The sequence below is a fragment of the Phocoena sinus genome, chromosome 2, assembly GCF_008692025.1.
Source record: "Phocoena sinus isolate mPhoSin1 chromosome 2, mPhoSin1.pri, whole genome shotgun sequence".
NCBI classification, from domain to species: Eukaryota; Metazoa; Chordata; class Mammalia; order Artiodactyla; family Phocoenidae; genus Phocoena; species Phocoena sinus.
Genome location: NC_045764.1, coordinates 58,823,016 through 58,848,356, shown reverse-complemented (window position 1 = coordinate 58,848,356; position 25,341 = coordinate 58,823,016). Strand labels below are relative to the sequence as shown.

Sequence of the window (25,341 nt, the reverse complement as noted above, 5' to 3'; positions counted from 1 at the left end):
TTTTTGCCTCGCTCCACTCTCTCAGTTCTTTTCGCTTGGCGTTTCTTAGCAGTATCAGCTACATCACCACTGCTTTTATGCTTGCTTCCGGACATCCTGGGCTTTAATTAAAGATACTGTACTACTGTACTCTATACAGTACTGTACAGTACACAAAAGCATAACCACCTGTAGAAGATGCACGCATGTGACAATGTATGCCAGTCACGTGAACTAATTCACATGACTGGACATGCAAACGCACAAAAGTTTTGCAACTTGAAGGTTCATTATGTAGGGGACTTACTGTATTGCAGTTACAGAGTACAGAGCTGCCAAGGGAGCTCAGTAGACAATGCTGAAAGTCAATTTTGAGGAGAGTATAAGTCCAGCTAAGTTCTTAAAGGATAACATATATAAATTTCATTCTTCAAAGATAAGCAGAATTACACTGTATGAGCCCCTCAACCTATGTCTATTGCAAAACGGAATTAACTATTGGCAATTCTTTAAGCATGTTTTTTAAAAACCCAAACATTTCCCATGAGAACATTTCCCATGATGTGCAGAAGAAATCAGAAGCACATCAGACATACTTTTCAGAGGTCAGCGATGCCAGGTTGTCCACCTGGCCTCCAGCCAAGATGACATTCATGTCACTGAAAGTGCTCACTACGTGCTGCAGATAATTACTGGCTCCCACTTTACAGCAATTATAGCCAAATACAAGGACCACACGAAGCTCAGGGTTATCTAAAAGACCTGCAAAGAAATGAAGAGAAACAATTAAAGATAGCCTTAAAAGAAATCCTTAAAAAGGACTTCTTCATTTTATTGTTTTGCAAAATGAAATGTTACTGCTAATGTCCTGTAAGCCTAGTTAAGTGCAATTTACTGTTTAAGCTGTCAAGTCCTCCATTTTTTTTTGCAAACTTTAACATTACTCAAAATCTTTGCTATAATTAATTTTTCATCATTAAGAAAACTAAATGGCTATTTGAAAATAATACAATCAACACTCAACACAAATAAGGAAGCAGCTATGTAACTGAGCAGCACCCTTGGTGGGCCTTGGTGCAAGCCATTCCACACAGCCACCACCTGGAATGGAAGGGAACACTGGTTTACAAAGGACAGAGTTAGACGCAGTGGGAATTTAAACATCCAGAGAAAATGGACAGAAACAGCACTAACCACCTGTAGTGGGTTGAATGTGGTCTCCCAAAGACATATCCACACCAAATCCCTGGAAAGAAGAATGTGACCTAACTTGGAAAAGAAAAAGGGTCTTTGCAGATGTAATTAAATCTTGAGATGAGATCATCTGGATTACCCATAGGCCCTAAATGCTATACAAGTATCCTTATAAGAGAAATAGAGACAGACAGAAGAGGCAATGTGACCACAGAAGCAGAAACTAGAATGATACAGCCATAAAGAATGTCGATGGCATCAGAAGGTGGAAGAGACAAGAGATTCACCCCTAGAGCATCCAGAGGGAATGCAGCCGCATCAACACCCTGATTCCAAACTTCTGGCCTTCTGTACTGTGGTAGAATAAATGTTTTAAGCCACTAAAGTTTGTGCTAATTTGTTACAGCAGCCTCGGGAAACTAATACACCATTAAAATACAGGCTTTATCCATATATTCCAGGAAAGGGAGTGGGAGTGAAGGTGGTTTAACCATTGGAAACTCATTCCAAAGCAGGGAAATACTCAATTCTGCAGCATATGGATGAAAAGCAGCCACCACTAGAGGGCAGCATAGTCTATCAGGAGGCAGGCAGTACTCATGCTCTCCCCTACAAGCTCCCAGGCTTTCACATGTGCCTCTTGCACCTTGTTTATACACTATCAACTTGAAATTTGCCAAAGAGGTGGCTCTGGGACACAAAAAAGAAAAAAAATCAAACACCTGACTCACATTTGAGTTTCCACTGACTCAGCCACATGACTTCCATCTTCACAGATGTAAGGGTAAATAAAGGTTGCCAGAAATAAGGCTCACTTAATAAGGAAACGGGGTGGAGTGGAGGTGAATGACCAATTCCTAACACCAAATAATGATTTATCTAGGGAGACTGCCTCTGGTCCATTTCTAATTCTCTATACAGTACATCACTGATTTGGAGAGTAAGAAGGATATTAGTACAAACCAGTACTTTCAAGATACCACATACCCCAAACCATTACTAAAAGGTCTTTTTCTCCACACAGACCAGCCCAGCAAATTTTCAGAGAATGTTTTTTTTTTTTTTAGAATGAATTTTCAGAGTAAAAAGAGGCCCGTGGGATCAACAGTTTACGATTGTTTTACAAAGAAGGGCTGCTAATCCTAGAAAAGTGACTGGCCCAAGATGGCATCTTGGCAGACTCTAGACCCATATCTCCCGACTCTCAGTTTTAAGTTTTAGAAACCTAAGAACTTCTAAGTCTCTCCCTTTCCTGATTTCTAAGCTCTAGGCCCTCTTTTACAATTGCCTACTAAAATTTTCATCTGAATGTTCTATAGGCACCGCCCTTATTCATCCAACGCACACTGAGTGCTTTCAACATCCTCCTCCAGTGGTCTTGTTCTACAGCGGGACCACACACACACAAATCTAGAAACCAGACTCACTTCCCCCCACCCAACTTAGAGAACAAATCTGCCTTAGGCCAGGCTGGCTGCCTGACAGAGCAGACAGGTCTGTATCACGTACCAGAAGGAAGGTACAATTCAAACTCCTTGCCACTAAAAATTGAGGCCTAAGATACACGAGCCTGAAAAGACGACTACCCAGCTCATTCTGACGGAAATCCTGGCACTGCCTTCAGTCCTGCCTCTGGGGAAACAGGAGGGCCCTCTGCTATCAGCATCTGAGGACTTTCAACTTCAGGAAAGCACGCTAGCCGTATTCTCAGCTCCGATGTTTGTTGGGCAGATGACGTACTCAACCAGCCCAACTATAAAAGGTGCAAGTTCCAGTTCCCTGAAATCCAGCATGAGATCTAAGTCACAGCAGACTGAGTGGCTGAAGAGCACGTGGGCCATCCATTCCTTTGGCAGCTCTAAACATTTTTAGATTTCGCAGAGAGCTCAGTAACCAGACCTCATTGGTTTGGATCCTACAACTGCTTTTATTTTAAGGAGACATAGTTGGGGTGATGCCATTGGTGTTCATAGAACGACATGGGGTAAGAAACAGCTTCAAAAACAAGCTATTTATTATAAGGGCATATGGATCCACTAGAATTTATCTCAGTTCTCAGAAAACTGGGAAGAGTTAATGCTTCTTCTGCCCTAGCTCAGCCAAACCTGTGGCCCACATCTAGCAAATGATGATGGTCTGTATCTCATGTACTACCCTCCATCCTGGCTGCACTATATTCCTCCTACACATGTCCCTCAACTCAGAATTCCTCCACTGATAGTCTATGTATCTTTGTATGCTGCCTTAAATTCATTTTCAAATAAGGCAGAATATAAATTCATTATAGCTATGCTCAAGCTGGAAGGTTAAATAAAAGGAAAAAAATCAAATCTAGACACCCAGAGCAGCATCAGATTCAGGAAAGCCAGCTATGAAGAACTATTCCAAAGATTGGCTAGGACTGCTTGAAAAGGCTTTAGGTCTGCATGTTCAGATTTCTACTCTTTAGGGAAGCCTCTCTGAAGACAGCTGTTTTATGGCCTGTTTGAAAGTGATGTAATCTAAATGCATGTAGAAAACCTACGTGAAAGATAATGTCTACTTGAAATGAGAGGTTAATACCATGAACAATTCATAGATAGAAGCTGTGTTCTCTCTTCCTCACAACCTTAGTTTTAGCATCACCTCCTTCCCCGTATCTTTATATCCATCTTTTTTACACTAAACATGTATAAATATGAAGTCAGCATGCTAGGACATGACTTTTGGAGTCAGACCTGGATCAGAACTCAGGCTCAACCCCTTGTAGCCATCTGACTGAGCAATCCACTAGACTTCTCCAAGTGCAGCTTCCTCCTCTAAAACTGGGGCAGGAGCAAGTCTCAAGAGTGGTTGTGATGATTAAATACGATAATGTCATAAAGAAGCATCCAACCCTGCTCAGTGCCTGGCCCCCGGTAAGGGTTCAATAGAGGAGAGCTATCAAAACATGTTCTGGCTAAACTGAGGGCCTCGACCACGAGTTACACAAGTTATCAAGTAACGAAATGACACTCAAGATGCTATTTCCCCTTGAATCAAATGAATCTGAAGTAAACATCATATTTAGAGGGAAAATAAAGAAGCCATGCATCCTATCCTCCAAACCAGCTAGGGGTCACCTGTGCTGCTCTGGCTATCACGTAGTCGTCATGCTTTTTTGAGATGCACCTTATCCAAAAATCTCTCTGATATCGTTCAATGAGAAGCCGTGTCACTTTACGTACATGGTAGGGGATTAAAAAAAAGAGAAGCACCACACCAGTCAGCTCCATGAACATGAGCCTACGGCCCGGGGGATCAGGGGCTGTATCCTGCCAGCACCATAACCTGGGAGCTGGCCCCCACCAGGCCCCTTACAGCTCTCTGCTAGTTCTCTGCTCTCTCCTAGCTCTTTGCTCCTGGAGCTGAATGAAATCCACCACAAAGGGTAGGAAAGCCTAACAAAACACTGACACCACCCTCCTTCTAAGTCACCTTCCTGCTTTAGAAGCTGCCCAGCTTTTTCAAGGGCTAGGCAGCTTCTAAAGCAGGACAAGTTCCGTCACTTAACTTTTAGCACCATTTTTCTCTGCTTTGCACCTGATCACTGACTGTGGCCCCCTCAAGATTCTCTATGAAATCTCCAGATAATTTAAAAACTTAATCCCTCAAATTTTTTTTGGACTCTGACTTAACAAATAATTAAAATTTAGTTTTTACACCTCTCAGTTGCTGGCAGAGTAGTCATCAGAAGACCAAAATGAAGTAAGCAGAAAGGACCTGAACAACAACCATTAATTACCTGATATTCCTAAATTTGTATCTGTGGTCGAGACCATTCTCCTGAGCTCCAGACCCACATATTCAACTGTCTAATCAATGTCCCCATCTCAAATTCAATGTGTCCAACCCAGAACTGATCATCTGACTCCTCCAACCTGCACCCCCGTCTATTCCTTACCTCAAGGAGAAGGTACTGCGCACCTGCCCTGGCAGAAACCTCGGTGACAACACTGCCATGGTCCTCATTCTCACCCCACAACGTTTTAACCCATCACCTCACCCTGTGGACTCACGTGGGAACTTCATCTTGAATCCGCCCATGTCTCTACAACACCACTGCAATAGCCACAACAGCCCCCCGTTCTCCTTGCCTCCTCTCTTGTGTTCCTCCAAAGCCATCACACCACAGCCAGAGGGGCATTTTCCAAACACCCATCAGTTGTGCCACTCCTTAGTTTAGAATCCCGGCTTCCGCTGCCCTTGGGCACGTCAAGATCCTCAGTGCTGAGCGGCCCCACCCTGCATCCCAGCTCCACCTCACACCACACCCCTCCTCACACCCACCACTCTCCAGATACGCTGGAACTCCTTACATTTCCTATGAGCCGGTGAATCCACAGCACCTAAATCCTGAAGGTGACTTGCCAGGCCCTTTCTATGTCCTGTCCTTTCATCTATTTTTGTCAGTAAGCTGGAAAGAAGGTACAATACTCCTACGATACTCTTCCTGACTCCACATCTGAGGGACCTCTCCCCACTCTAGTTCACTTCTACCCAGCGCTCTGCCCAAATGTCACTTTCCCAACACCCCAGAGTGGATTAAGTCCATGATTACGCTTCCTAGCACCTCTTCTACTTGGTAACACTTACACATCTGTGGTACTGTATTCAAAGTCGGCCTGGCCTGCTAGACTGGAAGCTCCAAGAAGCAGGACAGTGTATCTCCAACAAGCATCTCCAGAGCCCCGCACATACAGGGACTGGCATATGACAGGCACGTGAACAATTTTTGAATGCATGGACATTGGCTTTTATGGCACTTAGGGAACAGAGGTATTTTTGCCTTCACTCCTTAAGAATTAAGTGCTAGCCCACATACACATACACATACACACACATATATATATTTTTTTTTTTTTTTTTTTTTCATTCCAGAGACTATTTTTAACACAGGATACCATACAGACTTTAAAACAACCTATGCCTTGTTTAAGAAATGCACCATTTTGGTAAGTTCTTCAAAAAGAATAGAAAAGAAAGTGTGCATGTGTATGTATATATATAAATTTATACATACCGTGACAGTGGGTCCGATTACGACACTCCCTATACACAGGGTCTGGAAAAACTATAATATCACACACGAGGTCCCTGCGCACAGAGGCACTGCCTATTTCACAGGAGGCCGAGCTGCTTTGTTTGCTCACACACCACCTTCTAGTCAGAGTGGCCAAGTCTACAACGCAGGGGAAGACAGACCACAGCCCAGGGGCCAAATCCGGCACCCCTGCTTTTGTATAAAGTTTTATTGGAACAAAGCTGATTTTTTACCTACGGTCTATAGCTGCTTCTGCACTCCCAACGGCAGAGTTGAATAGATACAACTGAGGCTGTATCACTGGCAAAACCTGTAATATTCACTATCTGGCCTTTACAGAGAAAGTGTGCCGAGCCTGAGGGACACTACCAGGAACGGGGTGCCTTCCACTGTCATGGAACATAGATAAAAGAGTTGCTCTGGGTGTCTGGTTCAGGAGTGCAGACTGGAACTCTGTGGAGAAGGCACGTCCCACAGGCTCCAACCACACTCCTTGCCCACCTCAGAGGCCTCCATCTTCTCGTCCACATAAAAGACAATGGTCCAATTTCAGAAGTGAAGAAAATAGTATGGGAAAGAATAGAGATTATCATCTCAATCTAGGCAAAGCCTCAATTTCCAGAAGGCCACGAACAGGATGAAAATGATGCCTTGGAATAAGCCAAACTTTTTGACAGCAAACAGCTTAGGGAAAGGACACCAATAAAAACGCTTCACACAGCAGAAAAACGTGGGGCTCTTTTTCATTTCAGTTTTCTGATTCCTATACTTACTTAGCACTATAATGCAAACAAGGTCTAAAACAAATCTAATAACTATTTTATCATAAAATAGATGGTTCCTTCCACTCAAGATTTTGGGTCTTTCTTGTAAATGGACAAAACTAGGCTTCTAGCTTCAAGCATACCATGAGGACCTCAATCATGGATTCCCCAGCTTGCTATAGGGCAGAGGGGAGCATGCCCAGGAGGCACCACACTTACTTCTGGATCCAAAAAGACAGTACAGAGGAGGCTTGGCAATATGACCTTCAGCAAAAGCACTGAGTCAAAGGCCAAACAAGCTTCTCTAACAAGTTAACCCCAATCAGTTCATCTGCAGAGGTAGATGCAAGGCCTTAACACTGCTTTGCTTGAATAATTAGTTTGTTGCTTACTATATTAAATTAAGCTTTCTTATCAGAGCTTAGAAACTGAGCTAACTCTTTACCTCTTCAAAATCACCTCATGGGGCTTCCCTGGTGGCACAGTGGTTGAGAGCCCGCCTGCCGATGCAGGGGACACAGGTTCGTGCCCTGGTCCAGGAAGATCCCACATGCCGCGGAGCGGCTGGGCCCGTGAGCCATGGCTGCTGAGCCTGCGCGTCCGGAACCCGTGCTCCGCAACGGGAGAGGCCACAACAGTGAGAGGCCCGCGTACCGCAAAAAAAAAAAAAAAATTACCTCATGCATGACCTGTCTACTCCAGCCAAGCTTCCTGCCTGACATATCCTACTAAACCGTTGTTTGATATACTCTGCCTTAACTTACACTATTTCTAAAACGTATCAAGTTCATTACACTTATTCCCGTCTTTCTAATTAGTCAATATTGAACTAACCTGTTTCTTTTAATTTTTGAAAAAACAAATGCTTATTACTAGCATAAAAGAGAAATAAAACCTTAAACTTTTCAGCTTCAAAAAACAAAATAGGGCAAAATGATAAGAAAATGTTCAAGGGCTTCCCTGGTGGCGTGGTGGTTGGGAATCCGCCTGCCAATTCAGGAGACACGGGTTCGAGCCCTGGTCCGGCAAGATCCCACATGCTGCAGAGCAACTAGGCCCGTGAGCCACAACTGCTGAGCCTGCGCTCTGGAGTCTGCTAGCCACAACTACTGAAACCCACGCGCCTGAAGCCGGTGCTCCGCAATGAGAGAGGCCACCGCAATGAGAAGCCTGTGCACCGCAATGAAGTGTAGCCCCTGCTTGCCACAACTAGAGAAAGCCCACGCGCAGCAACGAAGACCCAACACGGCCAAATAATTTTTAAAAAAATAGAAAATGTTCAAAGAGGAAGAAATCCTTCAAAATTCAGAATTAAATACAAGTAAGTTTATTATCAACAGAGTATTTATGGAAAATTCATCTCTGGTTCTCTCAGGCTTTAATGTAAGTAAAATAATTTAAAAAGTAAATCCATTCTACCAAAAAAAATATTGCACTAGCCTCTGTTAATCACTAATTTGAATTATCCACATCTGCAGTAACGTGTACTTAATTCAGACTCTCTCAAAGTAACAAACAAAATCAATCAACAATACGGGCAATTAATGGTAAATAATAACAACTTACCTACTTCAGTGAGTTGATGCCTTTCTAGTGTTAATTTCTTTGGATCCATAATAAAATGAAAGGGTTTTATTTTTATTCCTTCAATTTGAGGAAATAATAGAGCAAAACCAGATTCTCCAATTTCTATTTCCTGAGGTGGATTGCTACTTGATCCCATTGGCGTCACTAGGAAAAAAGTTAAACAGTTTTGTGAACAGATTCAATAAAAACAGAAGTTTCATCTGGTGTAAATTAAAAAAAGTTACCCAGCCACATCTAGGTAACTTCAGTTTAGGTCACTAACATAATCAATAAGGTAACAGGCCACTATCTGAGTAAGAGTTTCTCAGCTTTGAAATTTTTAGAGGTATAAGGTCATGATGCCTAAAATTTACTTTCAAATTGTTCAGAAAGAAATGTTTTCATAAACAAAGACAGAAAAAGCAAATGTTGCAAAAATTTTTTACAACAGTGAATCTAGATGAAGGATATATGGGTGTTTATTGTACTATTCTATTATTCTTTCCCCTTTTCTATAGGTTTGAAGCTTTTCTAAATAAAAAGTTGGGGGAGGGTAGTAACTACATCTTCACAGCAATTCTACTTGTAAAATTTACCATAGAATATTTGACAATTATATACACTATATATATTGTGTGTATGTAGAATTGAAATACACACACACATATATATATAACTGTATTTGGAGATAAGGCCTTTAAATAAAGAGGCAATTAAGGTTAAATGAGGTCACACGGGTCAGGCCCTAATCCAGTAAGATTGGTGTCCTTTCAAGAAGAGGAAGAAACATCAGAGATGAAGGCATACAGAGAGAAGAGAAAAAGCTATGTGAGGACCCAGTGAGAAGGCAGGTGGCTATATGTAAGCCAAAGAATGAAGCCTCCGAAGAAAGGAAAAATGCCAACGCCTTGGACTTCCAGACTCCAGAAATGTGAGAAAATAAATTTCTGTTGTTTAAGCCATCCAGTCTATAGTATTTTGTTATGGCTGCCCTGGCAGACCGATACAAATACTGCAGATTACAAGTTCACTGAAAACTGTATTTTATATAAGTATATAAATACATATTTTATGCACGCACATACATATACACACATATATACATATATCTATACTACATACCTATCTGTATCTATACTCTGTACTACATACCGAAAGTCTGGAAGGTTATGCATCATAAAATTAACAGAGTGGTTAACTCTACTTAAAGCTTAAAGTAGCTTAATTTTTTTCTTTTTTGCTTTTCTAATTTTCCTTTACTTTTTTTAAAAAACAGTAAATGGCTCTTACTAGTATAAAAAAGAAACTCTTAAAAAAAAGTGTTAATAAGCCTTTTAGAAACCAAAGATAGAACAAAATGGAAAAAAAAGTTTTCAAAGAGAAAATTTCAGAATCTAATCAAACCCCACATAACATATTCTGAATTTAAAAACATGAAAATAAAATTTCAGAGTTTATTATGAGGCCCTCTTCTACAAAAAAATATCAAAACATAAAAGCAATTTTTTTTGTCCGTAGCAGGCCTCAAGACAATCCGAATTAAAAGCCAATAGGCTTTGTTATAGAAATTGACAGGATGCTTCTAAAATATATGTGGAAATGCAAAGGACCTAGATAGCCAGAGCAATTTTTAAAAAGAAGGACATCAAGATCTATGGAAATCAATCTTTAAAAAGGACATCAAGACCTACAGTAATATGACTCTGGCTTAAGGATACACAAATAAATCAATGGAACAGAATCAAATCCAGAAACAGACCCACAAACATACAGCCAATTATTTTTGACAAAGGTGCTGAGACAATTTAATGAGGAAGAGAAGTCTTCAACAAATGGCATTGGAATACCTAGATAAACATATGAAAAAAAATTAACCCTGAACCTACCTTATACCATACACAAAAATTAATTCAAGTTAAGTCACAGAATACTACTCTAGAATTTTTTTTAATGAATTACTCATATGCAAAAGAACATGAGTCTCAAAAATATTATGTTGTTAAAAATATTTATGTTGAGTGAAAGGGCCAAGATAAAGAGAGTATATAACATGATTCCATTTATATTACATTCAACAACAGGCCAAACTAACCTATGGTCACTGAAACTGGAACTGGGGTTTCCTATGGAAGTAGGGGATGCCAGGAAGAGGGCATGAGGGAACTTCCTGGGGTGATGGAAACATACTAAATATTGACTAGCATGTCAGTTTCACCAGGATATGAATTTGTCAAAACTCATTAAACTGGGGCTTCCCTGGTGGCGCAGTGGTTTGAGAGTCAGCCTGCCAACGCAGGGGATGCGGGTTCGTGCCCCAGTCCGGGAAGATCCCACATGCTACGGAGCAGCTGGGCCCGTGAGCCACGGCCGCTGAGCCTGCGCGTCCAGAGCCTGTGCTCCACAACGGGAGAGGCCACAGCAGTGAGAGGCCCGTGTACCGCAAAACAAAAAAAAAAACAAAAAAAAAACTCATTAAACTGTACACTCAGGATTGTGCATTTCACTGTAAGTAAAGTTGACCTCAATTAAGAAAGAAAATGATCTCTGTATATATAAAAATGAACAAATTCTCAAACTTGAAATTTTTCCAACCTAAAGAAGGAAGATGGGTTAGTAGCCAATGGCTATTTTAGAAATAATCACTAACTGTGGCCTAAGAAAAAGGAATCCAATTAAGTGTCTTGGAAGTTTTTCTGTGACAATATGTGGAACAAAGAAAGTGCTCAGCTGTGGGAACAAGAATCAATAAGGGTAAGGAGTAGGTCCAAGAAAACACAAGAGGACAGGTCCCGACTAAAGGGAGTTGGAATGATACTCACTCCCGACATGAAGATTGTTAAGAGAACTTAGAAAGATGACCAACTGCTCTGAAACATGGCAAACACGAGAGGAAGGCTTCAGGTAGACTGCCCACCCCTCACTATGGGGTCATGGAGGCAAGAGTGTTGCCCAGGTTGGCCCGCCCTCTCCTGTCCCTAACCCCCAGCTGAAATTTTAAAGAGGAGAACCTTAGTCATGCTTTGAGGATGCCACAGAGTGTAGGGTGGGGAGGTCTAACCAAATGATGTAAGAAATGAAAGCTATGTTTCTATAGAAGCATTTGTTAATAACTAATAATGGTAAAAACTAGATCACTCATTTAAGGAAAATTTGAAAGTTAAAAGAAAATCAGTCACTGCCGTCATTTTTTTTAATCCAATGAGAAACAAAATTTGTGGTGATGGGGCTGATATAATAGTATAGGGGTGGGAGCTGATAGCAGGAGGGATGAAACAGTCCCCCATCAACCATACATTTACCCTTATTCATCTGTAAACACTTGAAATCCTTTGTAGTTCATTGTACAAGACTCCTAAATTCCAATCAAAAGTCTCTCAGTGAAGATTAAAAATGCCATTTACAGAGTGCAACAGGAAATAATAATAGCTAACATTTAGTTACCGCTTATTGCATATCTTTATTCTAAATGCTGTACATGTGCTAGCTCATTTAATCCTCAAACCCTCTGAAGAAGGTACTATCAATCACCCCCATGTAATAGATGGGGAAACTGAAGCCCCATGAGGTCAGCTAACTCGCCCAAAGTCATACCGATACTAAAGTGGTACAGCTGGGATCCCAATCTAGGGATGCGGACCACTGCACCATGACAGCTTTAACAGGATCTCGCTCCCCCCATTAGATACAGAACAGAAGTCAAAATAATTAAAACCAGCAAAAATTCACCAGTAGCAAACTTGGAAAAGGAAAGTTCCTGCTATAAACTTCAAACAGTGGCAGCCAAGCAGAGAAAGAGAAGTTTCCTAGTAAGGCCTACTGCAGCTCCTGATCCCAGCCCTGCCTCACCCCATCCACCAGAAACAGTTCTGGCTGAACTGACAAAAGTAAGAATGCTTGCTAATACTTTCCAGTTTGTAGAAAGGAAGAATGAGATCTCTGTCCTCTTATGAATGGCTCCTGGAAAGATATGAATTAGATTTGGTTTACATGGACAGCCCTGAGATTTGAAATATTAACCACAATAACCTAAGGAAAATTAATATAAGTGAAATATAATACGATGGTATATATGACCAACTTTATTGTACTTTGGATGGCCAAAAATATAAACATGCTGTTAAGCTACAAATAACCCACCAATCTATAGGACCCCACATTAATGCAAAGCATGGAAATCAAGTTGGTATTCTCTCACCTACAATCCCTGGGGTCACAATCCCAAGGACTTGGCATTGTTTTGGAAATAGCTTCTCAAGGGCAAATGCTGCTTCCATAGAAGTTCTTTTCCTGGCTGTAATAACATGGGAAAATTATTCATTGTCATCCATTTAAGGTCAAATTTGATGAGGAAGGGGGAAAAAAAGCAAATATTAAATTATTTTACACCAGAACACTTTACAAGGAAGTCTAAAAGCTTTGATTAAAAACAAAAAAGTTTTTCTGTTTTGAGCCCTTGTTTTATATGTTAAATTCTAAATCTGACCTTAAACATTGCCAGTTTGCCTTCTTCTACTCGTTCACATACTGCTTCTGCCTCAATGACATCAGCAGCAGCAGCTGATTTTCAGATTTACTCTTATACCTTTCTGTTCAGCTGATATTAAAGCATAATGACTTTTCTACCACACTGTCACCTGGATTCAAATCAGACAATGATAATCCACTATCCAAGTCTAACTCTGGGCGTCAGTGTGCCCAACATGGGATATAGTCTACTTCTTCGTTTAGCAAGCCAAGAATGCACAGTATCTACAGATAACCTTGGTAAATGGTCATCCAATACAATAAAAGGCTTGAATACCCAAAGACATCCTGTTTTAATAGTAAAAACAAGTGCCTGGAGGATTAAAGTATTTCAAAAAGAGAAAAACACCTTACTAAAGAATTTGTTTCAATTGTACCACAAGGTTTAGAAATCAATCTTCAAAGCAAAAGGGCTTCTCAAAGTTCAAAGACAGCATATTCATGCATTCTCCAGGGAGTAGGCCCATAGCCTCAGAAAGTCAGTAACTCTCAGAATGAGAATAGTATTTATCTCCAAAAAGACGTACATAGGGAACAAAAAAAAAAAATCCAAAACTTTTTCCTTTGATATTCACCTCTCTTATGGCCACGACACTCCTCCAGACTAATGAAAGTTTCTGAATCAGCCATGTAAAGAACTGTCTGTGGTAAGATATGGACATTCTGCAAAGGAAAAAAAAAAAAATCAGAACCTGATCACACAAATCTATGAATGCTTTTGTGGTCCCTTAAAGTTCTGCCCTGGTCCAAACTACTGTTGCCCTACCCTCCCTTCAGGTCAGTATTGGCATTCTGAGTCGATCCATTTCTCACTCATTTTTCACTCATGAGCTTTCATTTTCAGTTCATTCATTTGTTGAGCATCTATTACTTCTTCAAGTCAAACTCATTCCAGCTTGACTCAAGAAGTTCATTTTCACAATAATTTAAGCTCTTAAACAAAAACATTAAGTACCAGCAAAAGATTCCACTTGCTTTATGTGAACAGGTACCACAGCAACAGAAACATCTCAGCAACAGAGGGAAGGTATACAGACCGTATCATTCCTCTTTTTATTGCCTACCGAATTAAATAATCCAGGCCTTCACTTCCAGCTTGCCAACTAGTTTCCTACAGGAATCTATTGCTCACTACTATCCAGACAAGCCCGCTTCTGTATATATTCTTCTGCAGCTCTCTTCCTTTTGTACTTGATTTAAGATGGTTTCCCTTAAGAAACAGCGTTAAGTGCCAGACCCTCTATAAAACCTTTTCCTAGACTTCCTTAGGACCTCTGACCTCATATGTGACATCCCTGACATCCCAGTCATTCTTGTTTGTGTCTTATCTCCACTTACAAGGGAGGGCTGTAAGCCCTTACAACCTGTGCTTATTTGTTTTCCACCAAAATTCATAACAGACAAGTGGCAAAGTGGCTCAACTAAATGAAAAGGTGAATATATTTTTCCTCCTAAGCTGGTTATTTTCAAAGATTTTTACTATCAAAATGGAATGAAAAAGTGAGCATATAGCAAAGCCTCAACACTGACTGAATGAAAAAGAAATGTTGATTTCGGAAAGTTAAGATGTTTCAGAATAGATTCCATATAGACAAATTCATAAAACATACTGAGATAGAATGATGACCCTGAGGTCGCTTAAGGGCTGGATAAGACCTGTGGATATAGTTTCCTTGGTCCACAAGGCATTTTCAAAGAATATAATTTGGGGAGGAGTGGCTAAGATAACAGAGTGATAAGACCTTGACTCACATCCTAGCACAGGCACTCTAAAATTACAACTATTTATAGAGGAACTATTGATGAGAACAACTTCAAGACTAGCAGAAAAAATTTTCCACAACTAAAGACATAAAGAAGGAACCACCATGAGAAGGGCAGAAGAGGGAAACTGGAGATACAGTATAGTCAAGACCCACACCCCTGAATAGGTGACCTACAAATGGGAGGATAATCACAATTGCAGAGGTTCTCCACAAGGAGTGAGGGATCCGAGCCCCACATTGGACTCTCCAGCCCAGGGGTCCTGCACCAGGAAGATGAGGCCCCAGAACATCTGACTATGAAGGCCAGCGGGGCTTGTGTACAGAAGAGCCGGAAGGCTGGAGGAAACAGAGACTCTATTCATAGAGGGTGCATGCAAAATCTCATATGCCCTGAGTCCAGGCTAAGAGGCAGTAATTTGAAAGGAGCCTGGGTCAGACATACTTCCTGATCTTGGAGAGCCTCCTGAAGAGGCAGGAGGCAACTGGGACTCTCCCTAGGGACAGAGACACTAGCAGCAGCCATTTACAGGAACTTGTTCTAGCAGGAAAACACTGATGCTGGCTAGCACCATTTTGGAGTCCTCCCTCTAGTCTACTAGTGCCGAGGGCTTACCTACCCACCAGCTCCAGCCCCTTCTCCAGGCCACACAGCCAACTTCACCAGGACCCAGCCCCACCCACCAGCAGCTGGCAGCCTCCACATGAGGAGCACCTGGCAGCCAATAAGGCTGGGGGGCCAGCCTTGCCTACCAGCACACCCACAGTAATCAGCCCTGCCACAACAGAAGGGCCCTTGCAGCCCACATAAGGGGCATCCCTAGAGGATATAGCTCTGGTGACCAGAGGAAACTGTGCTCCTGGGCCCCACAGGACATCTCCTACTTCTCCAAGATCAGGAAGCATAAATGACCTGCCTAATACAAAGAAATAAAAACAGAAAAATCAGGCAAAATGAGGTGACAGAGGAATATGTCCCAAACAAAGGAACAAGACAAAATCCCAGAGGAAAAAGTAAGTGAAGAGAGATAAGCAATCTACCTGATAAAGAGTTCAAGATGACGATCACAAAGATGCTCAATGAAATCAGGAAAAGAATGGACACAGTGAGAAGTTTAACAGTAAGTGATAAAGAAGAATCAAACAGATCTGAAAAACACAATAGCTGAAGTAAAAAACACACTAGAAAGAATCAACAGTAGCTTAGATGATACAGAGGAATGGATGAGTGTACTAAAATATATAGTACAAACTACTCAAGCTGAACAGAACAAAAAAAAATTGTTTTAATGACAATAGTTTAAGAAACCTCTGGGACAACATCAAGAGTACTAACATTCACAATATAGGGGTCCCAGAAGTCGAGGAGAGAGAAAGAGGCAGAGAACTTATTTGAAGAATAGTAGCTAAAAACTCCCCTAATCTGGGAAAGGAAACAGACACCCAGGTCCAGGAAGCACAGTCCCAAAAAAGATGAACTCAGAGGTCCACACCAAGACACACTGTTATTAAAAGGGCAAAAATTAAAGATTAAGAGAGAATCTTAAAAGGAGCAAGGGAAAAGCAACTAGTTAGGTACAAGGGAATTCCAATAACACTGTCAGCAAATTTTTCAGTAGACACTTTGCAGGCCAGAAGGGAACGGCATGATATATTCAATGTGATGAAAGGAAAAAATACACAACCAAGAACAGTCTATCCGGCAAGGCTATTATTCAGATTTGAAGGAGCGATATAGAGTTTTACAGACAAGCAAATCCTAAGAGTTCAGCACCTGTAAACAGCCTTTATAAGAAATGTTTCAGGGACTTCTCTAAACAGAAAAGAAAAACACCACACTAGGCAATATAAAAATCTAGTAGGAAGGTTAAAAGACAAAAGTAATAAAATCATCTATATCCACAAAAAGTAGTTAAGGGACAAACAAACAAAAAAGGAAAATATAATGTAAAAAAACAATAAAAGGTGGGGGTGGATGCAGGTTTGTTAGAATGTGTTTGAACTTAAGAATCATCAACTTAAAAGAATCACAAATATATACATGGGCTGTTATATATGAACCTCAAGGTAATTACAAACCAAAAATCTACAATAGATACACACACAGGGCTTCCCTGGTGGTGCAGAGATTAAGAATCCGCCTGCCAATGCAGGGGACACGGGTTCAAGCCCTGGTCCGGGAAGATCTCACATGCCGCAGAGCAACTAAGCCCGTGAGCCACAACTACTGAGCCTGCGCTCTAGAGCCCATGAGCCACAACTACTGAAGCCCTCACGCCTAGAGCCCATGCTCCACAACGAGAAGCCACCATGATGAGAAGCCCACGCACCTCAACAAAGAGTAGCCCCCACTCGCCACAACTAGAGAAAGCCTGCGCACAGCAAAGAAGACCAAAACGCAGCCAAGAAAATAAAATAAATTAAAAAAAATAAAACACACACACACACACACACAATAAAGGAATCCAAACCTAAGGATAGTCATCAAATCACAAGGGAGGCAAGCAAAATAAGCAAAAAAGAACTACAAAAGCAACCTGGAAACAATGAACAAAACAGCAATAAGTACATACTTATCAATTATTACTTTCAATGTAAATGGACTAAATGCTCCAATCAAAAGACACAGACTGGCTGAATGGGTGAAAAAATAAGACCCTTATACATAGTGCCTAGAAGAAACTCACTTCAGATCTAAAGACACACACACTGAAAGTAAGGGGATGGAAAAAGGTATTCCATGGAAATGGAAATGAAAAGCAAGCTGGGTAGCATTACTTTGACAAATGGATTGATCCAACAAGATATAACAATTGTAAATATATATGCAACCAAAAAGGGAACACCTAAATACATAAACCAAATAGAAACAAAGGGAGAAAGTCCCAGTAACAAAATAATAATAGGGGACTTTAACACCCCACTTACATCAATGGACAGATCTATCAGAGAGAATATCAACAAGGAAACACTGGCCTTAAACAATACATTACAATAGACGGACTTAATAGCTATAACATATAGAACATTCCATCCAAAAGCAGCAGAATACACATTATTTTCAAGTGCACATCAAACACTCTCTAGGGTAGATAACATTCTAGGCCACAGAACAAGTCTCGATAAATTTAAGAAGACTAAAATCACATCCAGCATCTTTTCTGACCACAACACTATGAGACTAGAAATTAACCACAAGAAAAAAAAAAAGGCAAAAAAACACTGGTGGGCCAAACAATATGTGACTAAGTAACCAAAGGGTAACTGAAGAAATCAAATACCTGGTAACAAGAAAAATATACCTGGTGACAAATGAATATGGAAACACGATCCAAAATCTGTGGGATGCAGCAAAAGCAGTTCTAAGGAGGTAAGTTTATAGCAATGCAAGCCTACCTCAGAATACAAGAAAAATCTCAGTACAAAACCTAACCTTATACCTAAAGGAACTAGAAAAAGAAGAACACACAAACCCAGTTAGAAGAAATCATAAAGCTCAGAGCAGAAATAAATGAAATAGAGACAGTAAAACAACAGGAAAGAGCAAAGAAACTAAGAGCTGGTTCTGTGAAAAGATAAAACAAAATTTAGATAAACCTTTAGCCAGACTCATCAAGAAAAAGAGAGCTGAAATCAGTAAAATAAAATGATCAAGGAGATGTTATAACTGACATCACAAAAATACAAAAGATCTGAAGAGATTACTATCAACAATTACATGCCATGGGCTTCCCTGATGGCGCAGTGGTTGAGAGTCTGCCTGCCGATGCAGGGGACACAGGTTCGTGCCCCGGTCAGGGAAGATCCCACATGCCGCAGAGTGGCTGGGCCCATGAGCCATGGCCGCTGAGCCTGCGCTCCGCCAACGGGAGAGGCCACAACAGTGAGAGGCCCACGTACCACAAAAAAAAAAAAAAAAAAAAAACAAACCAATTACATGCCAATAAAATGGACAACCTAGAAGAAAGGGATAAATTTCTAGCAACATATAATATCCTAAGACTGAATCAGAAAGAAACAAAATATGAACAGACCAATTAGCAACACTGAAACTGAATCAGTAGTTTAAAAACTCCCAAACAAAAGTTCAGGACCATGGAGCTTCACGGGTGAATTCTACCAAACATTTAGAGTTAACACCTATCCTTCTTAAATTATTCCAAAAAAAAGAAGAGGAAGAAATGCTTCCAAACTCATTCTTATGAGGCGTCACCCTATACCAAAACCAGATAAAGACACCACAAAAAAGGAAAATTACAAGCCAATACCCCTGATGAACATAGATGCAAAACTCCTCAACAAAGTATAAGCACACCAAATTCAATAATACATTAAAAGAATTATACACCATGATCAAGTGGAATTTATCCCAGGGATGCAAGGATGGTTCAATATCTGCAAGTCAATCCATGTAATACACCACATGAACAAACTTAAGAATAAAAATATGATCATCTCAATAAATGCAGAAAAAGTTTTTGACAACATTCAATATCCATTTATGATAATAACTCCACAAAGTGGATATAGAGGAAACATACCTCTACATAATAAAGGCCACATATGACAAACTCACAGCTAACATCATACTAAATAGACACCATACTAAATAGTGAAAAGCTGAAAGAAAACATTTCCTCTAAGATTAGGAACAAGACAAGGATGCCCACTCTTGCCACTTTCGTTCAACATAGTATTGCAAGTTCTAGCCATGGCAATCAGACAAGGAAAAGAAATAAATGGAATCCAAATTGGAAAGGAAGTAAAGCTCTCACTGTTTGCAGATAACATAATACTATATACAGAATACCCTAAAGAAACTACCAAAAAAAATTAGAGCTATTAACTGAATTCAGTAAAGTTTCAGGATACAAAATTAATATACAGAAATCTGTTGTGTTTCTATACACTAACAAAGAACTATCAGAAAGAGAAATTAAGAAAACATCACTTACATCAAAAAGAACTGGGACTTCCCTGGTGGTCCAGTGGTTAAGACTCCATGCTCCCAATGCAGGGGGCCCGGGTTCAATCCCTGGTCAGGGAGCTAGATCCCGCATGCCCCAACTAAAAGAGCCAGCATGCTGCAACTAAAGATCCTGCATGCTGCAACTAAAGATCCCACATGCCGCAATTAAAATGACCCCACACGCAGCAACAAATATCCCACATGCCACAGCCTAAATAATAGATATTAAAAAAATAATAAAAGGGACTTCCCTGGTGGTCCAGTGGTAAAGAATCCGCCTTCCAACACAGGGAACGTGGGTTCGATCCCTGTTTGGGGAATTAAGATCCCACATGCCGCAGGGCAACTAAGCCCGCACACCACAACTACTGCGCTCACGCACCTCAATGAGTGAGCCCACATGCCGCAAACTACAGAGCCCACCCACCACAACTACAGAGAAGCCCAAGCACTGTAATGAAGAGACCATGTGCCACAATGAAAGATCCTCCATGCCTCAACGAAGATCCCATGTGCCTCAACTAAGACCCAACGCAGCCAAAAAAATAAAGAAAATAATTTTTTTAAAAAGCCCTAGGAATAAAATAACCAAGGAGGTAAAAGGTCTGTACTCAGGAAATCATAAGACACTGATGAAAGAAACTGAAGATGACACAAATGGCAAGATATGCTGTGGTCATCAACTGAAGAATTAATATTGTGAAAATGACCATACGCCCCAACATACTATAGGTTCAATGCAATCCCTATGAAAATACCAAAAGGCATTTTCATAAAACTACAACAAATAATTCTAAAATTTGTATGGAAACACAAAGGACCCGGAATAGCCAAAACAACCTTGAGAAAAAAGAACAAGGCTGGAGATGTCACGTTCCATGATTTCAAACTATACTACAGTAATCAAAACACTGTGGTACTGGCACAAAAACAGACACATAGATCAATGTAACAGAATAGAGTCCAGAAATAAACCCACACTTACATAGTCAATTCACCTATGATGAAGGAGGCAAGAATATACAATGGGGAAAAGACAGCCTCTTCAATAAATGGTGTTGGGAAAACTGAAGAGCTACATGCAGAAGAATCAAACTAGACTACTTTCTCACACTGTACACAAAAATAAACTCAAAAGGCATTAAAGACTTAAATGTAAGACCTAAAACCATAAAATTACTAGAAGAAAACATAGGCAGTACACTCTTTGACATGAGTCTTCACAATATTTTTTGGATATGTGTTCTCAGGCAAGGGAAACAAAAGCAAAAATAAACAAATGGGACTATATCAAACTAAAAAGCTTTTGCAGTGAAAGAAACTATCAACAAAATCAAAAGGCAGCCTACTGAATGGGAGAAGATATTTGCAAACAATATATATCTCTTATGGGGGTTAATATCCAAAATCTACAAAGAACTCATATAACTTATCCAAAAAAACAAACAACACAATTAATAAATAGGCAGAGTAAAGCAACCATACTCCAATAAAAATTATTTATATATAAAAAAAGGCAGAGAACCTGCATAGACTCCAAAGAAGACTTACAGACAAGCAACAGACACATGAAAAGATGTTCAACATCACTAATCATCAGAGAAGTGCAAATCAAAACCATAACAAGATACCACCTCATACTAGTCAGAATAGGTACTATCAAAGAGAAGAAACAATAAGTGTCGGCAAGGATGCAGAGAAAAGGTAACTTCATGCATCGTTGATGGGAATGTAAAATGATATAGCCACTGTAGAAAACAGTATGAAAGTTCCTCAAAAAATTAAAAACAGAACTACCATATGACCAGCAATACCACCTCTGGGTATTTTTCTGGAAGAAAAAACAAACAAAAACACTAATTTGAATAGATATATGCACTGCAGCATTATTTACAATAGCCAAGATACAGAAGCAACCTAAGTGCCCACAAATAGATGAATGGATAAAGATGTGGTATACCTACAATGTGATATTACTCAGCCATAAAAAAAGAATGAAATCTTGCCATTTGTGACAATACAGTTGGACCTAGAGGGTATTAGGCTAAGTAAAATAAGTCAGAGAAAGGCAAATATCATATGATTTAACTTATATGTGGAATCTAAAAAACAAAACAAATGAACAAATGTAACAAGTCAGAAACAATCATAGATAGAGAATAAACAGGTGGCTGTCATTGGGGAGGGAAGTTGGGGGATGACTAAAACAGGTAAGGGAGATTAAGAGGTACAACCTCCCTGTTACAAAATAAATGAGTCCCAGGGATGAAATGTACAGCATGGGGAATATAATCAATATTATAATAACTCTGTATGGTGACAGAGGAGAACTAGACTTATGGTGATCATTCTGTAATGTATAGAAATATTAAATCACTATATTGTACATCTGGAACTAACTTAGTGATGTAAGTCAAGCATACTTAAATTGTAAAATAATTAATTTTCCCGAAGAAAACAAAGCAGACAGACAGACACACACACGTATTTCGGTTGCCAACATTTAAAATTCCCACAAAATATTTATATAAAATGTGGATTTATTTTGAAAAAGTAGACATTCTGGCAACACTTATTAGACTGCATTCCCCCTGACTGGGGCCAAGGAGAAGCAAGCACTATCTGGTCTGCCATAGCCCTATCAATTTTTATGATGTCACACTGAGTCATCCACCCACTGTGAGTTACCTAACTCTGGAGTCATTTGAGTTCATGATGCTGGGTATAGTGAGTAAAGGAGAGAGAATTTAAGAGATTTAGGTGTTAGTGCTGACTCTGCCATAAACCAGCAGAATAACCCCTGGAAGTGCTTAGGCCCTGGGTTTCCTATTCTTAAAGTTTGGAAGTCTAACCCTGAGGTTTTATGATTCTCTTTTCTGGTACGTACTGAGAAGCAGCTGCTGAATTTTCCTTCCCAAGTCTCACTAGAAGTGACAGTGGCAGTCATCAACATGAAATGTTCTCAAAGCAAAATAGAAGACAACTAGAACCTCATTTAAAGAAGTTCCAAATGACAAGATGTCTTATAAAATTTTCAGTGGATTTTAAAATATTTCTAGTAAAAATGCTAAATCAACTTTCTTTATGGCTATAAAGTATCATGTCTACTAGATAATTTGGCAAACACAAAGAAGAAGAGCATGAATGATTTGGACAAGGTTTTCATGTTTTTGTCTCCACACTAGAGTTTTCTACAATGTATAAATTTCTTTAAGGGTATTAGTATATGAATTTTAGTAATGATATTAATAGAGAATAATACTTTCAATTATTGAAAACATTATATTCCTGGCACTGTAGGTAACGTTACATGGGTTAACTTTACATTATTTAATCCTTACAACTCTGTAAGAGTGTAAACGGCATTATTTTCTTTTCATTTTACAGGCTCAGAGAGTTTAGGTAACATTTTCAAAATCACACAGCTAGTAGTATGTGCCAAAGCTGGGTTCACACCTATGTCTGCCTGGCTTTAACAGCCATTGCAATATATAAACTTTTAAAGCTAAATAAAAATAATACTTGCAGTGGTAAAAATCTGAAGGAAAAGAAAAGTTTTTAAAAACACAGTGTACACACACACACACACACACACACTTCTACCCCCAAAGGAAACTGTTGCTAGCATTTTGGCTTATTTCTTTTCTGTTCTTCCTTTTTTGCTTTTAATAATTTAGATTATACTAAACATATCATTTTAAACAGGACCAGGGATTGAAATTTTGGGGTTTCAGTATTGGTTCTTGGCATTTTTATGTGACACTATGCAATAGAGAGCCTTCAGTTACCACCCCTGCAAAACAGTGACAAGGAAAGCAGGTAAAAGTATGGTTCTAAACAGCATTTTCGTAACAGTGGCAATCTGGATACATAAAGTGCCCAATATGTGAAGAACGGTCAAAGCAGCCATGGCACATCCTTACAATATAGTCATTAAAACTGATGTTTACAAAATCTTTTCACGTCACGAGAAAAACCTGCCTAAATTACAAAAAGTAACGTCATATACAAAATTGTTGCATTTAGTTCTCAACGACTGACCCACCAACACTGCAAAGGACTGTAAACAACACCCATTCTTACTTACCTCAAGCTTTTCAGCTACCACGCGGACCAAGCAATGCTCCTCCAGGTGGCCGGCAATCGCCAAGCGCGCGGAGATCCAGGTCACACTCCGATGGGTCCGCAACACTCTGCGCACACACTCCCTCCATAAGCGACACACGCTGGGGACGCAAACGCACAAAGGGCTGTGAACGGACGTTCACTTCCCTCTCTCCCGCGGCTCACAAACCACCGGCCCCCACCACCCATTAGCGCAACTGCAGGAGATTCCTGCGGGATCCAAAGTCCCCGGGAGGGGAAGGCGTCGGGCGCCGGTTCGGAGGGAGAGCCGGGGGCAGAGAAAACCTGGCTCCTCTGAAAGGTCCACGGGAGCACTACGGCCGGGGTACCTAGCTTATGGGGCCACCACCTGGGGCAGGGGTAGGGATAGGGAGCCCGGGTCATCCCTGGGTCCCGACGGTATCCGCCCACCCCGCCAGCCCAGGCAAGTCCCGAGGTAAGCTTCCCGCCTCCTCTCCCCTCACCCGGCCACCCGCAGCAACGCCTTGGCGGGCAGGAAGGTGAGGACACGCTCCACCACCTCCGCTAGGTTACTCAACACGAAGGTGCTTCGCGGGTCTGCGGGGGAGGAGCCGCGGCGATCACCGCCACCGCCACCGCCACCGCCCACCGGCTCCATGCCTCACCAACCCGACGGGGAAGCAGTACGGCGGCTCCGAGGGAGCGGCGTAGGCCGGGCCGCGCGCGTACTGAGCAGGCGCGCGCGCCACTTCCGGCCGGTCAGGGGAGGTGGTGCCGCTGAGGAGGCGCCCACGTGACTCCAAGCCAAAGCGTTTCCGGCGCTGGTCTGGGAGCGGCGGCAGGTTCTCGGAGGTGGTGGCCACGCGTCCTGTAATCCTCCCGGAACTTTCCAGGAGGCTTTCCACAGTCGAACCACATCCATCTCCTTCTGTGCCTCTCACTGCACTTGCAGCGGTATTTTCTTTGTCGGTACAGGTCTTTCTCTAATTCATGAGTTCTGGAAGGCACAGACTAAATAATGGGTCTTTACAGTCCCAATGCCTGTTAACAGCATGAGTCCAATTTTTGAACTGGCAGTATCTGCTTTAAGATAAACTGTGAAAATCACCACCTTTATTCAACACCGTGCAGCCCTCAAGTGCTGAATGTGTTCAACGGCTTAAAGAGCACCTACCATTGCTATGAAAGCACGCCCCCAAACACTAGTTCCCTGCTAGTAGCATCAGATTCACCTGAAAAATTCTGTTTGGCGTATTCTCGGTCCTCACCCCAGGCCTACTTAAACACTTGGGGGTGGGGCCCAGCAGTCGTAGTTTTAGCTTTACTGTGATTTAAGCTTTCCCGTGATGCAAGCCCAGCTTGAGAATCACAGATAGAAGGAATGTAAGCACAGCAGATACTGCTGTATCCCCAGCTAACATCTATTCCTCTTGC

The 25,341-nt window shown here is 41.0% G+C and overlaps 1 protein-coding gene across 2 annotated transcripts in view; it reads right to left on the bottom strand.

Annotated features, from left to right (window-relative positions):
- The window catches only part of FBXO22 (F-box protein 22), a 32,068-nt gene extending 7,023 nt beyond the window's left edge, over window positions 1–25,045 (bottom strand). The window contains exons 1-6 of one of the 2 annotated variants that reach the window (XM_032623007.1): window positions 24,573–25,045; window positions 23,909–24,047; window positions 13,665–13,752; window positions 12,761–12,856; window positions 8,566–8,730; window positions 576–741 (exon numbers count right to left, since the gene is read on the bottom strand). In XM_032623007.1, the coding sequence (XP_032478898.1) occupies window positions 576–741; window positions 8,566–8,730; window positions 12,761–12,856; window positions 13,665–13,752; window positions 23,909–24,047; window positions 24,573–24,829 (911 nt within the window). In that variant the 5' untranslated portion in view covers window positions 24,830–25,045. Of the gene's footprint in view, window positions 1–575; window positions 742–8,565; window positions 8,731–12,760; window positions 12,857–13,664; window positions 13,753–23,908; window positions 24,048–24,410 lie in introns of both variants that reach the window. The other variant, XM_032623008.1, reaches the window with a different exon arrangement.
- Window positions 25,046–25,341: the final 296 nt, after the last annotated feature.